The sequence below is a fragment of the Stenella coeruleoalba genome (genome assembly GCF_951394435.1).
Source record: "Stenella coeruleoalba genome assembly, chromosome: 14".
NCBI classification, from domain to species: Eukaryota; Metazoa; Chordata; class Mammalia; order Artiodactyla; family Delphinidae; genus Stenella; species Stenella coeruleoalba.
Genome location: NC_137160.1, coordinates 64139465 through 64160614, shown reverse-complemented (window position 1 = coordinate 64160614; position 21150 = coordinate 64139465). Strand labels below are relative to the sequence as shown.

The 21150-nt window shown below is 58.7% G+C and overlaps 1 protein-coding gene across 6 annotated transcripts; it reads left to right on the top strand.

Annotated features, from left to right (window-relative positions):
* Window positions 1–1405: 1405 nt before the first annotated feature.
* TOP3B (DNA topoisomerase III beta) lies at window positions 1406–19917 on the top strand. 6 transcript variants are annotated; one of them, XM_079942457.1, is made up of 19 exons: window positions 1526–1591; window positions 2234–2399; window positions 5583–5760; window positions 6815–6946; window positions 7991–8097; window positions 8630–8704; window positions 9826–10022; window positions 10409–10565; window positions 11297–11410; window positions 12803–12893; window positions 13595–13749; window positions 13854–13959; window positions 14626–14772; window positions 14854–15027; window positions 16451–16579; window positions 16977–17126; window positions 17475–17575; window positions 18076–18277; window positions 18923–19543. In XM_079942457.1, the coding sequence occupies exons 3-19, from the start codon at window positions 5691–5693 to the stop codon at window positions 19399–19401; spliced, it is 2586 nt and encodes an 861-aa protein (XP_079798583.1). In that variant the 5' UTR covers window positions 1526–1591; window positions 2234–2399; window positions 5583–5690; the 3' UTR covers window positions 19402–19543. The 6 variants fall into 6 exon arrangements, with proteins under 6 accessions (XP_079798580.1, XP_079798583.1, XP_079798581.1 ...); XM_079942455.1 differs by having other exon boundaries at window positions 1527–1549; XM_079942456.1 differs by having other exon boundaries at window positions 1561–1851.
* Window positions 19918–21150: the final 1233 nt, after the last annotated feature.

The window sequence follows — 21150 nt, the reverse complement described above, 5'->3', positions numbered from 1 at the left end:
CCTAGTTCCCCCACCAGGGATCAAACCTGCGCTGCCCACATTGGAAGCACAGAGTCTTAACTACTGGACTGCCAGGGAAGTCCTGGTGTAGACTATTAACAGAACTATGAAGATCATGGTCCAGCCTGTGCCAAATCAGAGAGAAGAGAGAGCCAGGAGCTCTCAGCCATATCATCCACCAAACCCAGTACCCATGCATAAGTAAGGAGGGTCTAAGGGTCCCTCTGACTCTGAGTCATTGGTCCACGTAAAGGTCACCCGGACAGCCTGATGGCAGCTCCCTGGGAGGTCTGTGGGGAAGACTCAGCTGCAGGGCTGCCCAGGCACAGAGCACAGGCCAGCTGCAGTTTCTCAGCACTGATGGAGACCCTCAGGCTTCCAGAGCCGACCACTCAGCCGACCACTCGGCCCTAGCACGTGGGGGCCACACAGCCCCCTGTGGGTCCAGGCCTCAAGTCCTTCCCCCTGCTCTGCAGAATGAACCCCTGCACTGGGTTAAATGATGGAGCTCTGGTTTTGCCTGTCTGCCGGCTGGTGGCACCCGGGATCCAACATTAGCCCTGGACTCCTTAAGTGGGGGCTGTGTGGAGACAGACTAAGGTGGCAGGGTGGGGGCCAGGAGAGAGATGGATCAGGATGATGGCAGCCAAGGCAGGGATGATTGATAGGATCTCAAATATATTTTGAACATAGTGATAGATAACGGGTGAGAAAAAGAGAGGAATCCAGGATGCCTGCAGGCACTGGGCTTGAGCGACCAGGACGATGGAGTTGCCATTTTGGAGATGGAGAACCTGCCAAGGAATGGGTTTGCACCAGGAGTTCTTTTTTGAAAGTGAAATCTCACTGTGACTCAACTTTTTGGCATTTCTTAATCTTAATTTGACTGTAGAATTTTCCTTTTTCCAGACTATAAGGGCTAGTCTTCCAATAAAGGCAAGTTGGGGGAAATGTCTAAGGTAGCAAAGGAATTGTGTGCACGGTATTATTTAAAAGATATTAAAATAAAGCCACAAAAATGATTTTAAACCTTCCATAAACCTATTGCTGTAACACAAAAAATTACTTTTATTTTCCAATTCATCTTCCAGATATGTTTTACATAGTTCATTCATTCATTCCACAAATGTTTATAGCATTGAAAGAAGCCTGCTATACACGCATCTGTAGTTTTTAGTTTTTAGTTATTAGCAGTATATATGTTTTCATGCTTAACATCCAGTTTTCATCTTTGTAGGTAATTATTATTGCCTCCCCGCGGCGAGGAAGAACGGGGTGGAGGGCTTGGGGACCCCGGCCAGGGTGGGGTTTGGGGACCTCTGCGGACCCAGGCGGGGAGGGCTTGGGTGGGGTTTGGGGACCCGTGTGGACCCCGCGTGCTAGGGCCGACTGGAGGACGTGCCCCGGAACGCGCGAGCCTCGGAACCTGTGGACGCGGGCGTGCGGCGCCGGAGGGCAGAGGGGGACGCCGTCCGCAGACGGACCCGGAAGCAGGTCGCCCCCGGCCGCCGGGAGCAGGAGGCGGAGCGGAACGGAACCCGGGACGCGGGTGAGCGACGAACGGCGAGCAGCGGGCGGAGGGCGGCTCGGGGTATGGGCCGAGCCCCGCCGCTGGGAGCTGGTCCCCGCCGGGCTCTGCATTCTCGGCGCTTCCTACCGGGCCAGTGGGTTCGGGGAGTGACCGGAGGGAGCAGGCGCTGCGGCTGGAGCCCCTCCGCGCCCAGTCCCCCGCAGCCCCCCAAGGCGGGGTCCGCGTCGCAGGCGGGGACAGAGGCCGCGCCGCGTCGGGCAGGGTCGGGGTCCAGGCGTCGCCCGCCGCCCCCCGCCCGGTCCGGTCTGGAGGGCGCCGGGGTGTGTTTCTCTGAGTAGTTGGTGTAGACGCGGGGGGTGGGGTGCGGAGGGCACTTTTGTGGACAAATTAGCTGGAATCCTGGGAAGTATTTTCTCACAGTGGCCTCGTCTTCCTTCTTTGTCGCTCAGCCTGTGAGAACAGGACGTGAGAAAGTCACCCCAAAGCGGGCTTAGTGGCCAGCGAGCCATAGAGTCCCTAGAGACTTGCCAAAGATCACTGACACTAGTCTGTATTGTTCTGAACCTCAGTCTACTCATAGTTTAAAAAGTTACAGCATAGGCTTCGTAGGGTTGCTAGAAAGATTAAACAAAGTAGCGTTTACAGCTGTAGCGTGCCTGCAAGGGAGGAGCTTAAGAAAGGGTTCTTTCCCTGACTCCGTAGGTGTTTGCTAAAGTCACTAAGGTGGGAAATCCTAGGCCTGTAAATGCCGTGCGGACCACTGCTAGGCCTCCACTCCCAAGCTGAATCCTCCTGTGCATAAGACACTGACATGGAAGGACTTTATCCACTGTGTCTCCCAAGGACACATACCATTGTGGTATTGCTGGTGAGTTGACAGGCTAACCTCTACTCTCCTTGACTTTCAGCCCTCTTAATTACAGCCCTAATTTGGGGTGTTTGCTGTCAACATCCTCTTAGCACTTGCTAATCTCCCTTTTTGAAATAAGGGGACAAACTTCAGGCTCGGAGCTTTGGCAGGCAACAAGATCAAACTTGACAGACCATGTAGTTTACTGGAAAGAATCTAGTTCTGGTTATTGATTATAGGCTTTCAGCTCCTAAGAGGCTATGAAATTTCCCTTTTTTATATATTTAAGCTTTTTCTTCAAGGCAGAAACTTAAGTGAATAATAATGTTGGTAAGGCAGAGGTATTAAGATGATGTATAAATGAAGTTTGCAAGCCACTGCTCTCAGCTTCTGTTCTCATTGGCTTCCATTTTGAAATTGGAGATGTGCCTTAATGGAAAAATAGGGAGGCCCCAAGATTATCACAGGCAGTTAATCAGTTAAGACTGCCAAAATCTTTTAAAAGGTGGAACCTGGTGCAGTTTAAAAAGAAAAAAGAAAAAAAAAAAAGTACCTGGCTGGAAGTAAGGAAGCATGAGTTTCAGCCCCAACTTGGTAAATTTCCCAGCTTACCTTTGGCAAATCGCTTTCTCTGGGTCTTAGTTCTCTCTTGTGATGGTTGTACTGGATCATCACCAAGACTCCTTCCCCCAGGATTCCATGATTCCATGATTCCATATCCTTAAAGAAAGTGATTTTTCCCCCTAATAAAGCAGTGGTACTCAGAAGGTTACAAAGTACTCATGCAGTAGTGGAGTATAAACTGTTAAACCAGAAGCCCTGTTTCTTTAGAGCCAGAGCTGCTGGAGACAGGCCACATATCAACTGTGGAATAGCAACTACACAGTGACAGGTGGACAGGTGCTCTGAGATTGGGACTGATGCTGATGTGACTTTTGTGACTGTCCAGTTGTATCCCTTGTCCTGGATAAATGAGGTAATCCCTTTGAAGATGCTAGGGCAAAATGTTTGTCTCTAAAGGGATCTTTACAGAAGAATACGTTAATTATTTACTGGAAGAGTATTTAAGATCCTTAGGTATGAAGGGGAGTAGTGAAGATGTAAAACTTCCAGAAACACCATGGAAAAAAGAACACTGAGGGGCTTCCCTGGTGGCGCAGTGGTTAGGAATCCATCTCCAATGCAGGGGATACCGGTTCGAGCCCTGGTCCGGGAAGTTCCCACATGCAGCGAAGCAACTAAGCCCAAGCGCCGCAACTACTGAGCCTGCGCTGTAGAGCCCGCGAGCCACAACTGCTGAAGCCCACGCACCTAGAGTCCATGCTCCATGACAGAAGCCACCGCAGTGAGAAGCCCACGCACCGCAACAAAGAGTAGCCCCTGCTCACTGCAACTAGAGAGAGCCTGCACGCAGCAACGAAGACCCAACGCAGCCAAAAATAAATTTTTTTAAAAAAAGAAGAAAGAACATTGGATAGGTGAAATGTTTGCAATACTCTTACAGATTTAAAGTCAGTTTTTCAATTTTAGACATCAAAGAAAGTATTTTTATTATTCACTTTGCAGTTAAAATTGCTCTTTTATTTATTCAGTCAGTATTTGCTCATCGTCTGTTACTTGTCATTAGAGTAACAGCCCTGTCCTCTTGGAGTTTACGTACGTTCTAGGAACTGTGAGACGAAAAAATAAATACGTAGCTGGAGAGGCTCTCGGGTATAGTGGTCGGTGCTGTAGGGAAGCAAAGCAGGGCTGCCGCCCCCACCCCCCCCAGGATGCTCACAGAGGCTGGACAGGATGAGGGCTGTGCATGTGTGTTTAAGTCCTGCCGCTTGATCTCTGGTCTTCCCGACCCTACAATTCCTGACGTGGGGCAGCACAGCACCTCCACCGAGGGCACTGGCAGGACAATTACACCATAATTGCTGGCTGCTCTTGTGACGCAGAAGTGAGAAAACCTAAGGGAACGTTTTAGGATAAGTCCTTCCTACTTTGGAAGGGATGAGAAACTCCCTTTGCTGCCAGTTTCCCCTTCTGGCCTCTGGCTTCTGTGGGTGAGGGAAGGGGAGTCCCTGGGCCGCCTTGAAACTCTGCCCCCGGACACTGCACAGCTCATGCCTGCCCTGTGCCACCCCTGCTCTGCCCCTCATGGCACAGGGCGACACACTGAGCGTGCAGTGGGTGCTCTGTAAATCATGTGGGATCCCTGAGCTCGTCCCTGGATGTGGGGCTGCTATGGCCACACGCTCGTAGTTTTGAGAGATGTCGTCAAGTCGCTCCGGTCAAATTCCACCAGCCACATCCGGGTCTGCCTGCCCCCCAGCCCCATCACCTGCGACCCTTGCTGGTGACATAAGTACAGGCCTGTTCTAGCTGTACTTTGCTTGGGGGAATGTTTTGGACATCAGGTCATACCGTAAAGGGCTAATTTCCTCATTATCTAAACGACTCCTAAAATAAGACAGCAACCCTCTTGGAAAAAATGGGTACAACTATGAATAAACAGCTCACAGAAAAGGATCCATCCTGTCTTTCCCTAAAAGAGGGAGAATCCTTTAAAGAAGAGTTAGTGCCTGAGCCGGGCCTTTGACAGTAGAGCTGCCTTCCCCAGGATCCGTGGAACATTCCAGGCAAACAGATGTATTTTTTTCTTTAGAGGACAATGTCCAATTTAACCGGCCAGACCCTGGCCTGCAAAGTGAGAGGTGGGGCAGGGTAAGTGGGGAGGCAGGGCAAGTGGGGAGGTAGGTCAGGGCCTTTTGCGAAGGGTCTCTCGAGCTCTGCTGGGGGCTGGATCTCCTGGCCAGTGGGTCTCAGCCCAGTCGGGAGTCAGGAGGACATGGGTGCCCAGCCTGGGCATCTGCATTGGGTAAAGTGCCCAGGGCACCCTCATGCTCAGCCCAGGTGAGGATGCCGTCTCAGCCCTGGGGGTACACGATGGCTCCACGGGAGGGGGGCCAGGCCCAAAGGCCCCGAGGGCTTCCTAGCGTGGATCTGGGGACAAAATAAGCCTGGGGTCATGGGGCCACCTCATCTTTTCAAGCAAAGCCGTGGTCCCGATCCGGTTCAGTTGCCCTAGGCAGTTGTCTGTCAGGTGCCTTCAGGTTTCCCTGAGTTTCTTTTTCTTGCCTTGGGTTTGTTTTGTTCTTTAAAGTGAGAGGTTCCACTGGAAGCATCGTTGTTTTCTGCATGTCTTTTCTCTAGGAGTTGGCATGGCAGCAGCGTGACGCTGCCCTAGGTCAGCGTGTGAGCTGTTTCACTGCCATTTCCCTGAGAGCAGAGTGAGGCAGGGTGCTGGCAGCCTGAGACAAGATGAAGACGGTGCTCATGGTGGCTGAGAAGCCGTCCTTGGCCCAGTCCATCGCCAGAATCCTCTCTCGAGGTAGGAGGGCAGCCCCGGCGCGCTCAACGGCTTTGATCTGTGAGCGTGGGCGTTCCTGCTCTGCAGGTCAATCCTTTCTTCTTCCTAAGCAACCCCAGCTCCCTGGAGTCAAGTCTGTTCAGGACAGCAGGTGTGGATGAAGCCCTCGGTCACTTAGTCACTTAGTCCCTGTGGGGTGCGATTACTGCCATGCTGAGCGTGAGCCGGGGCTCCCCCAAGGTGCAGGCGCAGCTGGCAGCACATGGCAGGCAGACCACTGGACGAGTGCTGTGCCGGGCAGGGTGGTCGGTCACGAGCAGCAGAAACAAGCCCTGCTAACTTGAGCAGAAAGAGTCCACTGGAAGGACCCCACCCGGCCTAGTCTGCTGAGGCCATGCCGTGGGCATCAGCACCACCGCCCTGTGGACGCCCCGCTGCAGCTGCACCCACGCCCCTCACGCCACTTGATGGTGCCATGAGGCTGAGCCGTGCCCCTGAGACCGCAGGGCACTGGGAAAGAGAACACCTGCCCTTGCCTCACCCTAGCCCCTGGGTGGTTGGTGGGTGCTGGGGACCCAGAGATGGCAGGCGTCCACCTTGACCTCCCCTCAGTCCAGCGGCTGAAGGAAGAGGAGACCCCAGGGCAGCAGGCTGAGAAGTCATCTGAAGGGGAGGGGAGACCCCAGAAGTGCCCGGTCCCCAGAGGCCGAGAAAGTTCAGGGAAAGGGCCATTGTTTGGGAGTGGAGAGGTCACCCTGAAGTTCGATAGTTAGGGGGTCTTTGGGGAACCTCTGAGTAGGGTTTAAAAGGGGCAGAAATCAGATTCAGGAGTGAATACAGAAATGCAGAGAACGACCCAAGAGTGTCTGCTCTTGAGCGTCCAGAGGGGGCGCTCTCGGCCCCCACACACACCCAGCTCTGCGTGTTTCCCCTGAGAGCCGCTAGATCTCTCAGCACCCGGTGACTGCTGCTGCCTGAGGAATGTTGTCACTGACCACTGTGGGGAGGGGACCCCGGCCCTCCAAGAGGCAGCGTCAGGGCCCCAGGGCCCCGCATGGCTGTGCTTCTCCTGCAGGGAGCATGTCCTCACGCAAAGGGCTGAACGGGACATGTTCAGTGCACGAGTACACCGGGACCTTCACTGGCCAGCTGGTCCGCTTCAAGATGACGTCCGTCTGTGGTCATGTGATGACCCTGGACTTCCTGGGTGAGCCCCTGCCCCCCTGCCCACCTTCCATTGCACTGAGGAGCCCTGCCTGGTGCTGCCCAGGGTCCAGTTGGAGCCCAGGGCAGGCTCCGGGCAGAGAGGTTTGTCCAGAACCCATGAGTCCTGAGGCCAGCAGACTGGAGAGCTGACCTGGGGTCCCTGTCCCAGTGGTGCCCCTTGGTCACTGTGTGCCCTGCACCTTCCCGTGCAGAGTGGAGGCAGTGGTCCCCACCTGAGCAGGGGCCTGGCCCGTGTAGGCATTCCACAGAGGGCTGCTGCCCCTCCAAGTATGACCTTTGTCCCACAGTCAGTCAGTGGTGATTGGAAGGCCAGCATCAGTGACCCAGTGGGGCTGGGTGCAGGGTCGCAGTTGATGTGGGTCCGACCTAGGCTCTGACCCTCGCTGCACCGGAGCTGGGCCTCCGTGCACTTCTGCTTCTCGTGTGTGAAGGATCTGAGATCAGTGCCATCACCTCCCAGGACTGTTTGAGGCCCCAGTGGGGCGGGAGGTGCAGCACTGAGCGCGGGCCGCTCACAGCAGAGCCTTGGCAGTTCTTGCTCCCCTTGCAGCAGGGCATTCGGACCCTGAAGTCAGGGAGCTGGGGCTTGAACTTGGCTGTCTGACCAGCAAGGCCTAGAAGGAAGCCTACCGGCTGGGCGTGTGAGGCCGAACGCCAAGTAGAGAAGTGTGGGGGATGTGGCAGATGGGGGGCCTGAGGACACTGAGGCCCCCCGGGATCCGCTGAGCGCCTATCGGGGGCCGGCCAAGTGCTGGGCGGGGAGAGGGTACAGAAACCTGCTGGAGGAGGAGACAGGGCATGAGTGGCAGTGAGACCACCAGGAGCGGTGCCCCCAGCCACAGAGAACATCCGGGAGCAGCTCCCACGCGCGGCTCAAGTGTGTTGTCGGCTCACATCTCAGGCGAAGGGAGGCCCTGCTCTGGGCAAAGGGTTCTCCGAGCCTCCGCCTCCCCACCCTCCTCCTGGGGTCCAAGTCCCAGGAAGCGTGAAGTGTGATTCGGACGTCCAATGCCTGTGTTTGTAGGAAAGTACAACAAGTGGGACAAGGTGGACCCCGCCGAGCTGTTCAGCCAGGCCCCAACGGAGAAGAAGGAGGCCAACCCCAAGCTGAACATGGTGAAGTTCCTGCAGGTGCGTCCTGAGCGTGAGGGAGCACCCTCAGCCCGCCCCCCCCAGGTGCCCTTAGGCCCACTCCTCCCCCACAGTCAGCCTGGGCTCCCCGGCACCCGGGGCAACATCCTGCTTTTAAAATAGTTTGGTGGTGGTGATTTCCTAATTTTAAAACAAATGCATACATGTGATGAAAATTAGAAAATACAAGTAAGTAAAAAAAAAAATTAATTATAATCCCACTATCCAAGACAACTACTGTTAATACTTAGTTATTTCATTTTAGCTTTTTTTTAAATGCAGTTTTGGAGGTTAAGATCACGTGGCATTTATAACTTTTTTGTCCAAAAAACAGCAGTTCTGAAGTAAATTCTTTGCTGAGAGGCTAAGCCAGCCTGACTGTAGCCAACTTCTTGGCTCAGCCTGGGCCCTGCCCCGGGCTCCAGGGCTCAGGGTGATCGGGGGCCGGGCTCTGCTCCGCCAGCCGGGCAGGGGCACCATTGGCAGGCACTGGGGGCCGAGGCAGGTGTGATTCCCCATGTGCTGTGCTCAGGTGGAGGGCAAAGGCTGTGACTACATCGTACTGTGGCTGGACTGCGACAAGGAGGGAGAGAACATCTGCTTCGAGGTGAGGGGGCTGGGGGTCCATACATCGGCCTTCCCGCCGCTGTCATGCCACTCCTGGCACTGATGCTGCCAGGGGAACCATGGCACTGGCTTAAATTCTGGTGATTCTGTAGATATTTTAAGATGCATGGGCTCTGCCCAGGGGAGGGAGTGTCCCTTTGCCTGAAGGGCACATTGTGAGGAAGCCGCGGCAGGATTTCCTAGATGGAGGACTGCCTGGAGGAGAGGGTGGGTTCTGAGCATCGCACCCTCCCAGCGCCATGCAGGGACCTTCAGCCAGTGCTGCTTGACACCCTTTCACATACCTCCTTCTCCCCCCGCCCCCCAAGCTGTGCCCTCCCGCCTCCCGTCTCCGCCAGCCCCCAGGCGCCCCCCCCTCAGACTGGAAGCAGGTGGCAGCTCCCAGGCCTGCCTCCCGCAGGAGCCCCTCAGGCTGGAACACCCCAGCTCTCACCTGGGACCTGGCACCTCAGGAAACTGTTCCCAGACACCCCTCTCCCGACGCCTCCCCTGCAGGGCTGCTTCTCCCCAGGGACCTTTGCGTCTGGGGTGGAGAATGTTGGCAGCTCACAGGCTTTCTCCCCTCAGAAACGGAGCCACTCCCTCCCCATAAGGAAGCTGCATGGCCAGGCTCCAGCGGCGACTCCCCTCCCGCTGCACGGCCTTCACTAACTCTTAGTGAGTCTGGGCTCCAGGCCCCCCAGGTCCCCCACCCTGCTCTAGTCCTGAGATGCACCGGCCCCCACCCCTATCCACTGCGTTTTCGTCTTCTTTTCCCTTCTCTGTCTTTCCTCCAGTCTCTGGAAAGTCTCCCAAATCCCCTCGGCCCTCCCAGCACTCCCTCCTCTAGAAGGTGGGAAAGTGGGTAGATCGGGGTGGACTTGGAGGCTGGGGTCCCTTGTGTCCCCTGCAGTAGTGCCTCCTAGTTTGGGTGTGGAAACCACTGTAGGAAGAGAGGGGGTGGCAGTAGGAAGGGGGTTTGAACACAGCAGTGGACAGAAGGAAAGGAAGCGCATGGCAGGAGGCCCGTGGAGACTGAGGCTCCAGGAGGAGGGGGCAGTGGAGGGGGCCTGGCACCCAGGTGAGGTGAGGTGTGGGCGTTACAGCCGGCCGCCTCCCCAGGTCCTGGATGCGGTGCTGCCTGTCATGAATCAGGCCCACAGTGGCGAGAAGACAGTGTTCCGGGCCCGGTTCAGCTCCATCACAGACACAGACATCTGCACTGCCATGGTCCGCCTGGGTGAGCCCGACCACAACGAGGCACTCTCAGTGGATGCGCGGCAGGAGCTGGACCTGCGCATCGGCTGCGCCTTCACCAGGTGCTGCCCGCCCCCTGGCCAGGCCACTGCCTCGCCTGGCTCCCGACCTCCCCACAGGCCTGGTCGGCGACAGGAGATTGTCAGCATTTTTAAATCCCCAAGAAAACTGTCTCTTTAGCTGACGCAGACCACAGAGGTCCCCTCTCGACAAGCAGGGTGGGCAGGTCTTGAGGGGGTGGAGGGGCACGGAATAAAATAGGGCTTCCGGCCAGGGTGAACAGAGCCTCTGCTCTTCCCTTTCCATCTTTTGAGCAGGGAGCAGTTGCCTTGGTCTCCTCCCATACCCGCCAGCCAGCCTCCTGCCCGACTCCCACGGGCAGCTAACGATGGTATTTGAGTGAATGTGTGACCAAAATGTCCTCCTCTCCCCCCAACCCCCTTTATAGGTTTCAGACTAAATACTTCCAGGGGAAATACGGCAACCTAGACAGCTCGCTCATCTCCTTCGGGCCATGCCAGACCCCCACGCTGGGCTTCTGCGTGGAGAGACATGATAAAATCCAGTCCTTCAAACCGGAGACCTACTGGGTGCTGCAGGCCAAGGTTCACTTCCTTTTCCTGTTCATGCTGGGTCTTTCCGGGTTTGGGTATGGATTCTGAGAGCCTCCATCATCATTGTCATAGTCCCCAGGCCAAGGGCACAGCTGTGGGTGGCTGTCCCACCAGGAAGTGGTTGCAGGTGCCCAGGGAAGGGCCCCCAGCCTTCGTGGAGGCCGCAGGACAAGGCCAGGCCTGGACGCTCTGGCAGCTCAGGGTGAGGTCACCCGCCAGGCCCACAGTTGGGGTGGTCAGGTCCAAGGACTGGACTGAGGGCCACGAGCTGCTGACTTTCGAGCTTCTAAGAAGTCTTGGAACTCCTGCTCCAAGTAAAAAGGAAGGTTTTTGTAAGATTTAGAGCATAATACAGAGCTGCTTCAGTCAACACAGGGCTGGGGTCTCCTAGGTGGGGCCACATCTAGTGCCAGCAGGGCTTAGGGGATGAGAGGTGGGGGCCCCGGCGCTCCCTAAGGACACCTCAGCCTCGGCTTGGGGCTCCCCTCGTGAGGCCGTCTGGCTGATCTCAGCAAGGAGGCCTCGTGTCAGAGCAGCCTCCACTTGGGGAGGGGCTGGGCCTCAACCTGCACACCTGCGACTGTGCATCTGAACAGGTACAGCCGAGAGACTTCAGAGGCAGGGCCCAGGCGAGGACCAGCTCTGTCTGCCCCGATTCTCCCTGCTGGCACTGGCTCACCTGGATGCTTTCTCTCCCGGGCTCTCCTGTTCCCCTCCTGCAGGTGGATGCCGATAAGGACCGATCCCTCCTTTTGGACTGGGACCGAGTGCGTGTGTTCGACCGGGAGATCGCACAGATGTTCCTGAACATGACGAAGCTGGAGAAGGAGGCCCAGGTGGGCTGCTCCACCCACATGAGTCCCATCTGCCTTGGGGGGGGCCTCAGAAGTCTCTGCTGACCTAGGCTTATATCTTTCTCTGCCTTTCTGGAACACAGACACTTTTTAGACAGAAGAATGGTTACTCACGACACGCTCCCACTAAGAAACTCCTTCCCAGGCCGTAGCTGCCGTGCACCAGGTGCCTGCTCTGAGCCCTCCATGTGCCCTGTGGGCATTACCTCCTTTGGGAGGATTCCACCCATATGTCCCTTTTCTGTGACACCTCAGGCTAGCAACTAGAGGCCCCTACGCACATCAAGAACCCGCCCAGGTCCCACAGCCAGCACGGGCGTCTCTGGGTCATCAGCTTTCGTGGCCTTCATGTGCTACGTTTCTTACTCAGGTTTTCACGAATTGGAAAGCATGGGCTGCGTGGCTGTTAGGAAGAGGTTGATGCCACCTGGCAACTGGCTGGCCGCATGGGTGGAGGCATGTCTGCGGCTGTGGCAGCTTATGCCTTGCAGTCATGACGGCCCCCGTGGTCACTGAGGCTCACCTGGCCTCCTTCAGCCGCCTTCTCTCGTCCTTCCTGAACCTTCCTGGGCATCCCCTTGCTGAGGGCAGTTGACTCAGGCCCCAGAGCTTCACCTAAAGCTGCCCCGTGCTTCTGCCCGCAGTGGCCACCCCGTCTGAGTGCCCCCTCCCCCTGTCCGTGATCCAAGCTGCCCCTGCTGCACAGACACCACTTGGCCTCAGTGTTAGCCCCACATCTGTCCGGAATTCAGGGGGCACGGCCCTGGCCAGGTCCACGTGAGGTTGGCAGGGGCGAGGGGTGGCGGTTGAGAGGTTTGGATTGTTTTTGCCACAAAGTGGTCACTCTTCTGACAGCTGCTCAGCCCAGAGGCTGACGGTGGTTACTCACCACCGTTTTCCTTAAAGTGCATGGTATTCACCAAGTTCCAAAGTGGTTACCTACTTTTAGAAGTTAGGAGATTTCACATTAAAAATCCCAATTTTCAGCTTCTCCTCTCAAATTGGCAGGTGTAGCAACACTAGTGGGTGTAGTGAGGGGTAAGCAGCTGCCCCGGTGACAAGCCCTCACCCCACGGCCCCCGGGCCCCCCGCCAGCCCCGCAGCCTGGCAGACGCTGGCTCCTGTTGGGTTTCAAACATGCAGCCCTTTCTCCTGACTGTTCCCCCTTTTCTCCAGGTTTTCTGTTTCCCTGGAAAAGAATTTTCTTTCATTTTTCCTTCCTGGGCCTGAACAAATGTTCATTCAAGTCCTGAGTCCGCTGTGAAGAGAACTGGAGAAGCTGGGAGGGTAAAAGAGTCTAGACCCTTGGCCACATGTCCTGAGTCTGTCATGGCGTCTCCCTGCACCCATGCATGAATCTATTCTGTCCCGCAGGTGGAGACCATGAGCAGGAAGGAGAAGGCCAAGCAGAGGCCACTGGCCCTGAACACCGTGGAGATGCTGCGTGTGGCCAGCTCTTCCCTGGGTGAGTGTGGACGTTGCTTCAAAGCCCCCAGGAGACTTCTTGAGGCAGGCACATGGCGTCTTGACAGTAGCGATTGTGATGATGGCTGCTACCTGAGGGGGACAGCTGCAGTGGCGTCCCTGGTGCAGGGAGAGGCCAGGTGTGGGCGGGGCACTCGACAGGTGTGACAGCTGTGACATGGCCCTGAGTCTCGTTTCTACCATAGCGAGAAGGTTGTGCTAGAAGGTTGGTCTGGAGCTGGCAGCCTCCAGGCATTGGTGGCCCCTCTGCAGCCTCAGGAAACCGTGGGCACCATCCTCTCAGGGCAGAACCTCCAGGGATGCTCGAGGGGCAGCGATGACATGGAGTGACCGCTCGCTGAGGCCAGCTTCTGCAGGTTGGGGAGGAGCAGGAGCATGAACCCCATCAGTGCCCTGCAGCGCTGTGAGCGCAGATGCGCCTGGGGGCTCAGGACGGAGGGCGCATGTGGACCATAGGGCGTGGGTGTGACCCCAGGCTGAGTAGGACACAGGCGCTCTGAAGGCCACGTTCAGCAGTATGGCTACCAGCGTCTCGAGGATGACCCCTGGTGTCCCTGCCCTGGTGGGGGAGCTTGGCCTTGGATCAGGCCGTGTGGCCCCCACCTCCCAGGAGCCTGGGCACCTGGCCCAGGGGTGCCTGCTCTCCTGGCGTCCGGGCTGCTGAGCCTGCATGTCCGGCAGGGATGGGCCCACAGCACGCCATGCAGACCGCAGAGCGCCTCTACACGCAGGGCTACATCAGCTACCCGCGCACCGAGACCACCCACTACCCCGAGAGCTTCGACCTGAAGGGGCCTCTGCGGCAACAGGCCAACCACCCCTACTGGGCTGACACGGTGAGGCCAGGACCCCACGGGCCAGGCCAGGATGGGCAGCCACTCCTCCCATGTGGGATGGCAGCCTTGCTCAGCTCATGCCTTGCTCCGGGCTTTCCTCTCAGGTGAAGCGGCTGTTAGCAGAAGGTATCAACCGCCCACGGAAAGGCCACGACGCTGGCGACCATCCCCCCATTACCCCCATGAAGTCTGCCACGGAGGCTGAATTAGGTATGGGGGCTCCCCTCAGAAGTTTGCGCATGCGCGAACACACGCATGCACGTGCGTGCGCTTCAAGCTTCCCAGGAGGGCCGGGTGAGGAGCTTTGGCTACATGGCACCTTTGGACGGGGTCAGGCCCCATCAGCAGTGTGGGCCCCCACTGGCCCCGGCTGCAGTGAAGGGGCCACCTGAAGGTTGTGCTCTGTCGCCATGGATGGGACAGGAGTGAAGCAGTGGCAGCAGGTGTGTGATGTGCGGGCAGGCGCTGGAGCAGGCCAGGCAGGAGACCACAGATGGAGTGGGATGAGACCGGGGCAGGGTGACAGGCTCAACCATGGGGTGTCCTTACTTCCCACCCTCGAGGCCCTGCTGGTGGCCTGCGTGCTGGGAGAAGGCAGGAGAGGGAGACAGGAGCCCCTGTGCACAGCCCCAGTCTGAAGCGATGGTGGCAGGTCACTTATGGGGTAGGTTGGGCCCTGAAGCGCAGTCCCACCCAGAAGCAGAGCCTGAAAGAGCCACCGAGGCCTGGAGATGCTTGCAGTCCTTCTTGTGTGTCCCCTCCCCCTTCGAGGGCTTAGAGCAGGCCAGCCCTGGCGCCCACACCCTGCTGCTGGAGCACGAGTGCTAGGGCTGCTTGGAGCCAGAGCCCGGCACTGAGCAGCCGCGCCTTTTGCAGGCGGCGAGGCCTGGCGGCTGTACGAGTACATCACCAGGCACTTCATCGCCACAGTCAGCCATGACTGCAAGTACCTGCAGAGCACCATCTCCTTCCGGATCGGGCCTGAGCGCTTCACTTGCACAGGCAAGACCGTCATCTCCCCAGGTAGGTGGAGCCAGGCAGGCGCCTCTCCCACCTCCGCGGACATGGCCACCGGCCCTGAGTGTCGGCGCCCGGTCTCCACAGGTTTCACAGAGATCATGCCTTGGCAGAGTGTGCCCCTGGAGGAGAGCCTGCCCACCTGCCAGAGGGGCGACACCTTCGCCGTGGCTGAGGTCAAGATGCTGGAGAAGCAGACGAGCCCCCCTGACTACCTGACGGAGGCTGAGCTCATCACGCTCATGGAGAAGCACGGCATCGGTGGGTCCGGGCCCAGGGCTCCCATCCCAGGGCTGGGGCCCAGTGTGGCCAGCTGAGCCTGCAGGGTGGCCGCGGGCAGGCCCTCGCCAGGGCCTCCACCTCAGGACCTGGCCTTGCCTATAAAGGCTAACACGCACCCTTACAGGCACTAACTACCACCCCCAGAACTGAGTGTTGGCCCAGGTTGCCAGTGACTCACCCACAGGGAGGACACAAAACTCAGAACAAATTCACAAGGCGACAGGAAAGCCAAGTTCCCACGGCACTGCTTCCCTGCAAGGGGAGTGGACATGCCCCACCCGGGGAGCTTTGAGCTCAAAAGTGGGGTCGCTGATGCACATGTCTCACGGGCGAGGGTCTCTCCCAGTCCCCAGGCCCAGGGCTGTGACCTGAGGCCTCACACCCCGGGGGATGGCCTTGTGCCAGTGCCACCTCCCCAGGTGGTGCTTGCTCCGAGGGGCTCTGCCTGTTCCCTGATGGGCTGCCCAGCTCACCGGGCCCCTCACAGTTGACAGGCTTTGGAGGGCTGTAGGACAACCAGGCCACGGTATCTGGACTCTGTTCCATCACTAACAGTCCCGCGGGTGCCTTGCCAGGGAGCCTCTTACCTGTGCCCGGGGTCCTGGTGACAGTGGTGGCCTTACCAGGAGAGCTGGGCTGCTGCTTCCAGGGGCCTGGGTGCCTGCAGTGGGTCCTGGTGGTCCTCAGCCTGTTGCGGGTGTGGGCGCCGCTCACCCAGCACCCTCTGCGCCTTCTTGTTGACGGGACGTCCGTGGCTTCTCGTAGCCACACACTAGACAGTGTCACGGACCTCCCGACAGCAGTTAAGGGCGGCCCTGTTGACCAGGGGCCTCGGGGCTGTGGCCCGAGTGCAGGAGGTGCCGCGGGAGTGTACGGTGCAGCACTGCAGAGCCACATGGGGCTCAGAGCCTGGCCCACCTCATCCCGCCAGCCATGGACCTCGGGGAGCAGTACAGGCAGCATCTGGCAGTGCCAGACAACCTAGATGTTTTTGGGGCAGGTGCACCCTGCAGCTGGGAGCCTGCCCTGGGGACTGATCACGAGGGACCGGGAGCCAGCAAGTGGGCAAACCTGGGCAGGTTTTGGAGGGACAATTTGTCAGGGAGGCTCCTCTGCATTTGGGGGGCTGGGGCCTTGGTTCTGGAAAGGTGTGGGTGCCACAAGGTCAAGACAGGGAGAGGCCAAGGAGGGCACGTTTCCAGATGTGAGGGGCAGACCGAGCTCTGTGACTTTGGCAGAGTTCCTTAGTCTCTCTGAGCTGGGAACATCGACGCTGGGTTCACAGGACAGCTCAGAAAAGGCCTGTGGTGTGGTGCCCAGGGGCAGGGCTGAGAACCGGGGGCCACAAGGCAGGCGGGGGTGAAGGGGGAGCCAAGTCTGACAGGGCCCTGCTGTGTCTTAGGGACGGATGCCAGCATCCCCGTACACATCAACAACATCTGCCAGCGTAACTACGTGGTCGTGGAGAGTGGGCGCCGACTCAAGCCCACCAACCTTGGTATTGTACTGGTGCACGGCTATTACAAGATTGGTGAGTCCAGCTGCCAGGCGCCTCCCCTCACAGACCCGGCCCTGCAGTGAGCCCGCAACTCCCACCACAAGGAGGCCGCTCCGGCCACTCCTAGGACCTGCCGTAGCAGGGCTGATGGACACATGGGTGTGTGTCAGGGTCCAAAAGGGGGACGTGGGCTCTTCCCTGCAGACTGGGCCCTGGGGTCCTTGCTGCAGTGCCGTCTGTCTGTCCTGAGGAGTCCTGAGGGGCCCATGGGAGATGGAGTACAGACCCCACCCAAGCAGCTTCATCCTGTCACGCTGTCCTGGAGATGGGGTGTCCTGGCCACTCCACACGGGATGCCGGGGGAGATCACAGGTGGAGGCAGCCCTGGCCCCGTGGCATGAGGGCTCACAGTGCGTCCCCTACTCCACAGATGCGGAGCTAGTGCTCCCCACCATTCGCAGTGCAGTAGAGAAGCAGCTGAACCTGATCGCCCAGGGTAAAGCCGACTACCGCCAGGTCCTGGGCCACACCCTGGACGTCTTCAAGAGGAAGTTCCACTACTTCGTGGACTCCATTGCGGGTGAGGCCCGCCTCTCCCCTGCTCGCCGGCCAGAGGACCCTGGTCAGGGCTGCCGCCTCCAGCAGCGATACCAGCTCCCAGATCCAGGCTCTGGGCTCCAGGCCATTGTCGGGATTACAGAGCGAGTGCAGTGACAGCACATGCAGCACACTCGGCTCGTGTGACAAACAGGGCTGCCGCTTGCCGCTCAGTTACTGACGCAAAGACCCCCACCCTCAGGGGTGGCCGTATTTACCCTCAGACTCTTGGCCCCGTGCTGTAGCTCCCTCAAGCCTGCCCGGTATACCGGCTGTCGTGGAGGTGGGCACCCCGGGGTCGGGGTGTGAGTCCCGCCCTGCTCACTTTCAGGCATGGATGAGCTGATGGAGGTGTCCTTCTCGCCCCTGGCGGCCACCGGCAAGCCCCTTTCCCGCTGTGGGAAGTGCCACCGGTTCATGAAGTACATCCAGGTAGGGGGGGAGGGGCCGGGACACACGGGGCAGGTGTGCACAGATGGGCGGTCTTGCCACCCCGCGGGCCTTGCTCCAGCTGCTTTCACACGGAGTGACGTGGGGGGCCTGGGCAGCTTTGCCAACAAACCCCCACCGCTGCCCCCAGCAGCACGTAAGCCATTAGGCCACTGAAACACGCACTGTCCATGTTCTCTTGACAACATGTTCCTTGCTGTCACGGATACTTGCTGTGCAGGGATTTTAGCACCTTTGTGTACGTGTGGAGCAAGTGTTCTGAGATTCAGTGACCAGGGATCCTCGCCTGAGAGGTCCTGGTGATCCTCCATGCTATGTGCTACCTACACATTATGCGTTAGCATCACGCACTGTGTTACGTTATAGGTGTTACACGTTATGTTTTACATGTTCCGTATCCTATGTCTCAGGGAGAATGAGGGTGGGCAGGAGGGTCAGCAGCCCCAGCAAACCTGTGACCACCCCCCCTGACTTTGCCACAGGCCAAGCCAAGCCGCCTGCACTGCTCCCACTGCGATGAGACCTACACCCTCCCCCAGAATGGCACCATCAAGCTCTACAAGGAGCTCCGGTGCCCGCTGGACGACTTCGAGCTGGTTCTGTGGTCATCAGGCTCGCGGGGCAAGAGCTACCCGCTGTGCCCATATTGCTCCAACCACCCACCCTTCCGAGACATGAAGAAAGGTGAGCTGTTCCCTCCCTAGACAGCTCGCCTGTCCCCCGGGCACCTGTGGTCCCTCCTTAGCACCAGCCCTGCTCATGCCATGCTGGACTCTGAGGGGACCCCGCGCCTACCATTCCTGAGCTCCCTGCACAGGGCCCCAAGGACCCAGGTGTGCTCGGGCACTGCTCAGGGCCCAGCCGGCCAGTCTGCCGCTCTCTGCCTAGTCGCGATTGGATGGTTGACCGTAGTCAGATCACTTGTGATCTGGGCAGTGGGCGTGCTCCTGGGCTGGGGGGAGTGAGAGGATGCAGTGGGAGGAGGCTGCCCCCAGCAAGGGGTAAGCCCTCAGTCACCACCTTTCTCAGGGAGACCCATCCCTGCCCTCCAGCAGCTTACAGGGCAGCAGATGGCCCCAGCTGGGCCACGGGGAGCAAAGTAAAGCAGGGGTGGACTTGGCTGGAGGCCGTCCGGAAGCTGTCTGGAAACCTCAGAGTAGGGAGACGTCAAAGGTCAAGGAGGTCTCAGAGAAGTAGAGCCCAGGACCAGCATGCACAGGGCGAGAGGAGCGCAATCTGCTGGGATGAGGGTTGGGGTGGAGGTCCCGAGGGTGGGTGGGCGGGCAGGTGGGTGTGCATAATGGTACCCCCCCGCACTCCCCCCCCCAGGCACAGGCTGCAACGAGTGCACACACCCCACCTGCCAGCACTCGCTGAGCATGCTGGGCATTGGCCAGTGCGTGGAGTGCGAGAGCGGTGTGCTGGTGCTCGACCCCACCTCAGGCCCCAAGTGGCGGGTGGCCTGCAACAGGTGCAATGTGGTGGCGCACTGCTTCGAGAATGCCCACCGCGTGCGTGTGTCTGCCGACACCTGCAGCACCTGCGAGGCTGCACTGCTGGACGTCGACTTCAACAAGGCCAGGTCCCCACTGCCGGGTGACGGCACGCAGCACACGGGCTGCGTCTTCTGCGACCCTGTCTTCCAGGAGCTGGTGGAGCTGAAGCACGCAGCCTCCTGCCACCCCATGCACCGCGGGCCTGGGAGGAGGCAGGGCCGGGGCCGGGGCCGGGGCCGGAGGCCAGCGGGGAAGCCAGGCACCAGGAGACCCAAGGACAAGATGTCGGCCCTGGCCGCCTACTTCGTGTGACGGCCCTGCCCAGGCTCTGCATGGCGTCCTCTGGGTTACAGAAATCATTAAACACATTGTCTTCTCCAGAACGAGCAGCTCGCGGGACCTTGCCTGCTGTCAGAGGGTTGTGCCCGTCCCCCATTGGCCCTCCGGCCCCGTCCGCTCGCCTCTCCCTCGTCCTGCACACGCCCCCTTAGTGTCCGCTCTGCCCGCGTCCTGCAGGGAGGCCACCACACACGGAACGGGGAGCAGACCCAGTCCGAGGCTCCTGTCACGTTCTAGTGCATGTGAGACACGGCACAGTAACTGTGTGCATGCCTTGGGGGTAGCCCAGGCGCCTGGAAGGCAGGAAGCCACCAGCTGCCTGCCACCAGCTGTCCTAGGTGGGAGGAGGCGGCTGGGAGAAGCCTCCCTGGATGTTGGCCCTCACTCCCACCCACTGCCCCGGGCCAGACCCCTGCTCCCCACTTGGCGTCTGGGAGCGGGTCTGAGCGTGGGGCCTGCACCCTTAGGGCCCATTCCCATTTCAGTTCTCAAACACCCGTCCTTTCAGACAGAGGCAGGCAGCAGTTTACATGAGGGAATCGCCCACGTGCCAGGTGGAGAAAGTACCCCACAAGCCACACCGCCCTGCGGGCCGCCTGCCACCTGCCCCCTTCCCAAGCCTGCTCTACCCGAGGGGCACTTACGTCAGGCCTCCACACTTTGGGATTTCACCCTCTGCCCAGGCTCCACCGCAAGAAGAGGCTCCATGAAACACCTCTCGGAGCCTGTGCAAGGGGCAGTCAGAACCATGCTGCCCACACACGGACCGCTACCTCAGTTGTAGATTCACCCTAGAGGCTGGAACTCAGGGGCCGGGTGGGCTGGGTGTTGTGGGGAGGCTCCTTTCCCAAGGGCAGGAGCGGAGCTGGGAGCTGAGGCGGAATGGAATGTAGCGGGGAGGGATTGACAGAAGCCACAGGGCACGAGTCGGCTCACCGGCTCACCGGCATGTCCTTGGCCCAGCACCCGCCAATAGGAGGCAAGCTCCTGGCCAAGCGGCAGTGTCTGGCTTCCCCGTCATCTCCCAGCACCAGCCTTGAATGGAATCAGTGCTCCGAGGAATCTAGTGTGGGCCCTGCTGAGGAAGCCCATGGGTATGTCAGCATTCATGGGCTTTGCAATGTGGAGTCCTGTCCCAGGACTGCCTCACCCACACTGTGGTTCTCAGACTTCACCCTTTACTCATTCTGATGCAAGTGGTCCTGGGCACACTGAGAAACACTGAGGTGGGGTCGCACAACAGCACTAGGAGATAGGTTGGTTGCTATTGTCCCCGTCTTTCTGGTAAAGAAACGGCACAGGGCATCTAAGGAACATGTTCAAGGTCACAGGTCCTAAGAAGTAGCCGCGGGCCTTGCTGGGGTCACCATGGTGATGGACAGGTTATAGGGTCTAGGAAGGTGTGAGGAGGAGAATGGGATGAGCAGCACCCGCTCCACCCTGCTTCCTCTGCCCAGGCACCCCCTACCTTCCACCCCCACCCCCTCCCCAGACGGTGTCCTTTCATATCTGCCAGCTGCTTGTTCTCCAGACCCTCCTGTTAGTGAACCTTAGTTCCTGGGATGGACAAAAGCCATGTGTGGGCCTGGAGGTCAGGTGGGCAGGGCCCCAGTGGGGCTTCTGAGAGCTCTTCCTCCATAAAAAGTTTAAATTATGCTTTACAATTGCATTGATATAAAGATGAATATATTAATATTATATACTAAGACATTTTCTTTGACC

What these genes read in the sequence shown, in the direction of transcription:
- TOP3B (XM_079942454.1), top strand. Translation starts at nt 5,691, where the DNA reads ATGAAGACGGTGCTCATGGTGGCTGAGAAGCCGTCCTTGGCCCAGTCC. An exon ending in CAAGACCGTCATCTCCCCAG is followed by an intron (nt 14,773 to 14,853) that starts GTAGGTGGAGCC and finishes CGGTCTCCACAG; the next exon opens with GTTTCACAGAGATCATGCCT. An exon ending in CTTCGTGGACTCCATTGCGG is followed by an intron (nt 17,127 to 17,474) that starts GTGAGGCCCGCC and finishes GCTCACTTTCAG; the next exon opens with GCATGGATGAGCTGATGGAG.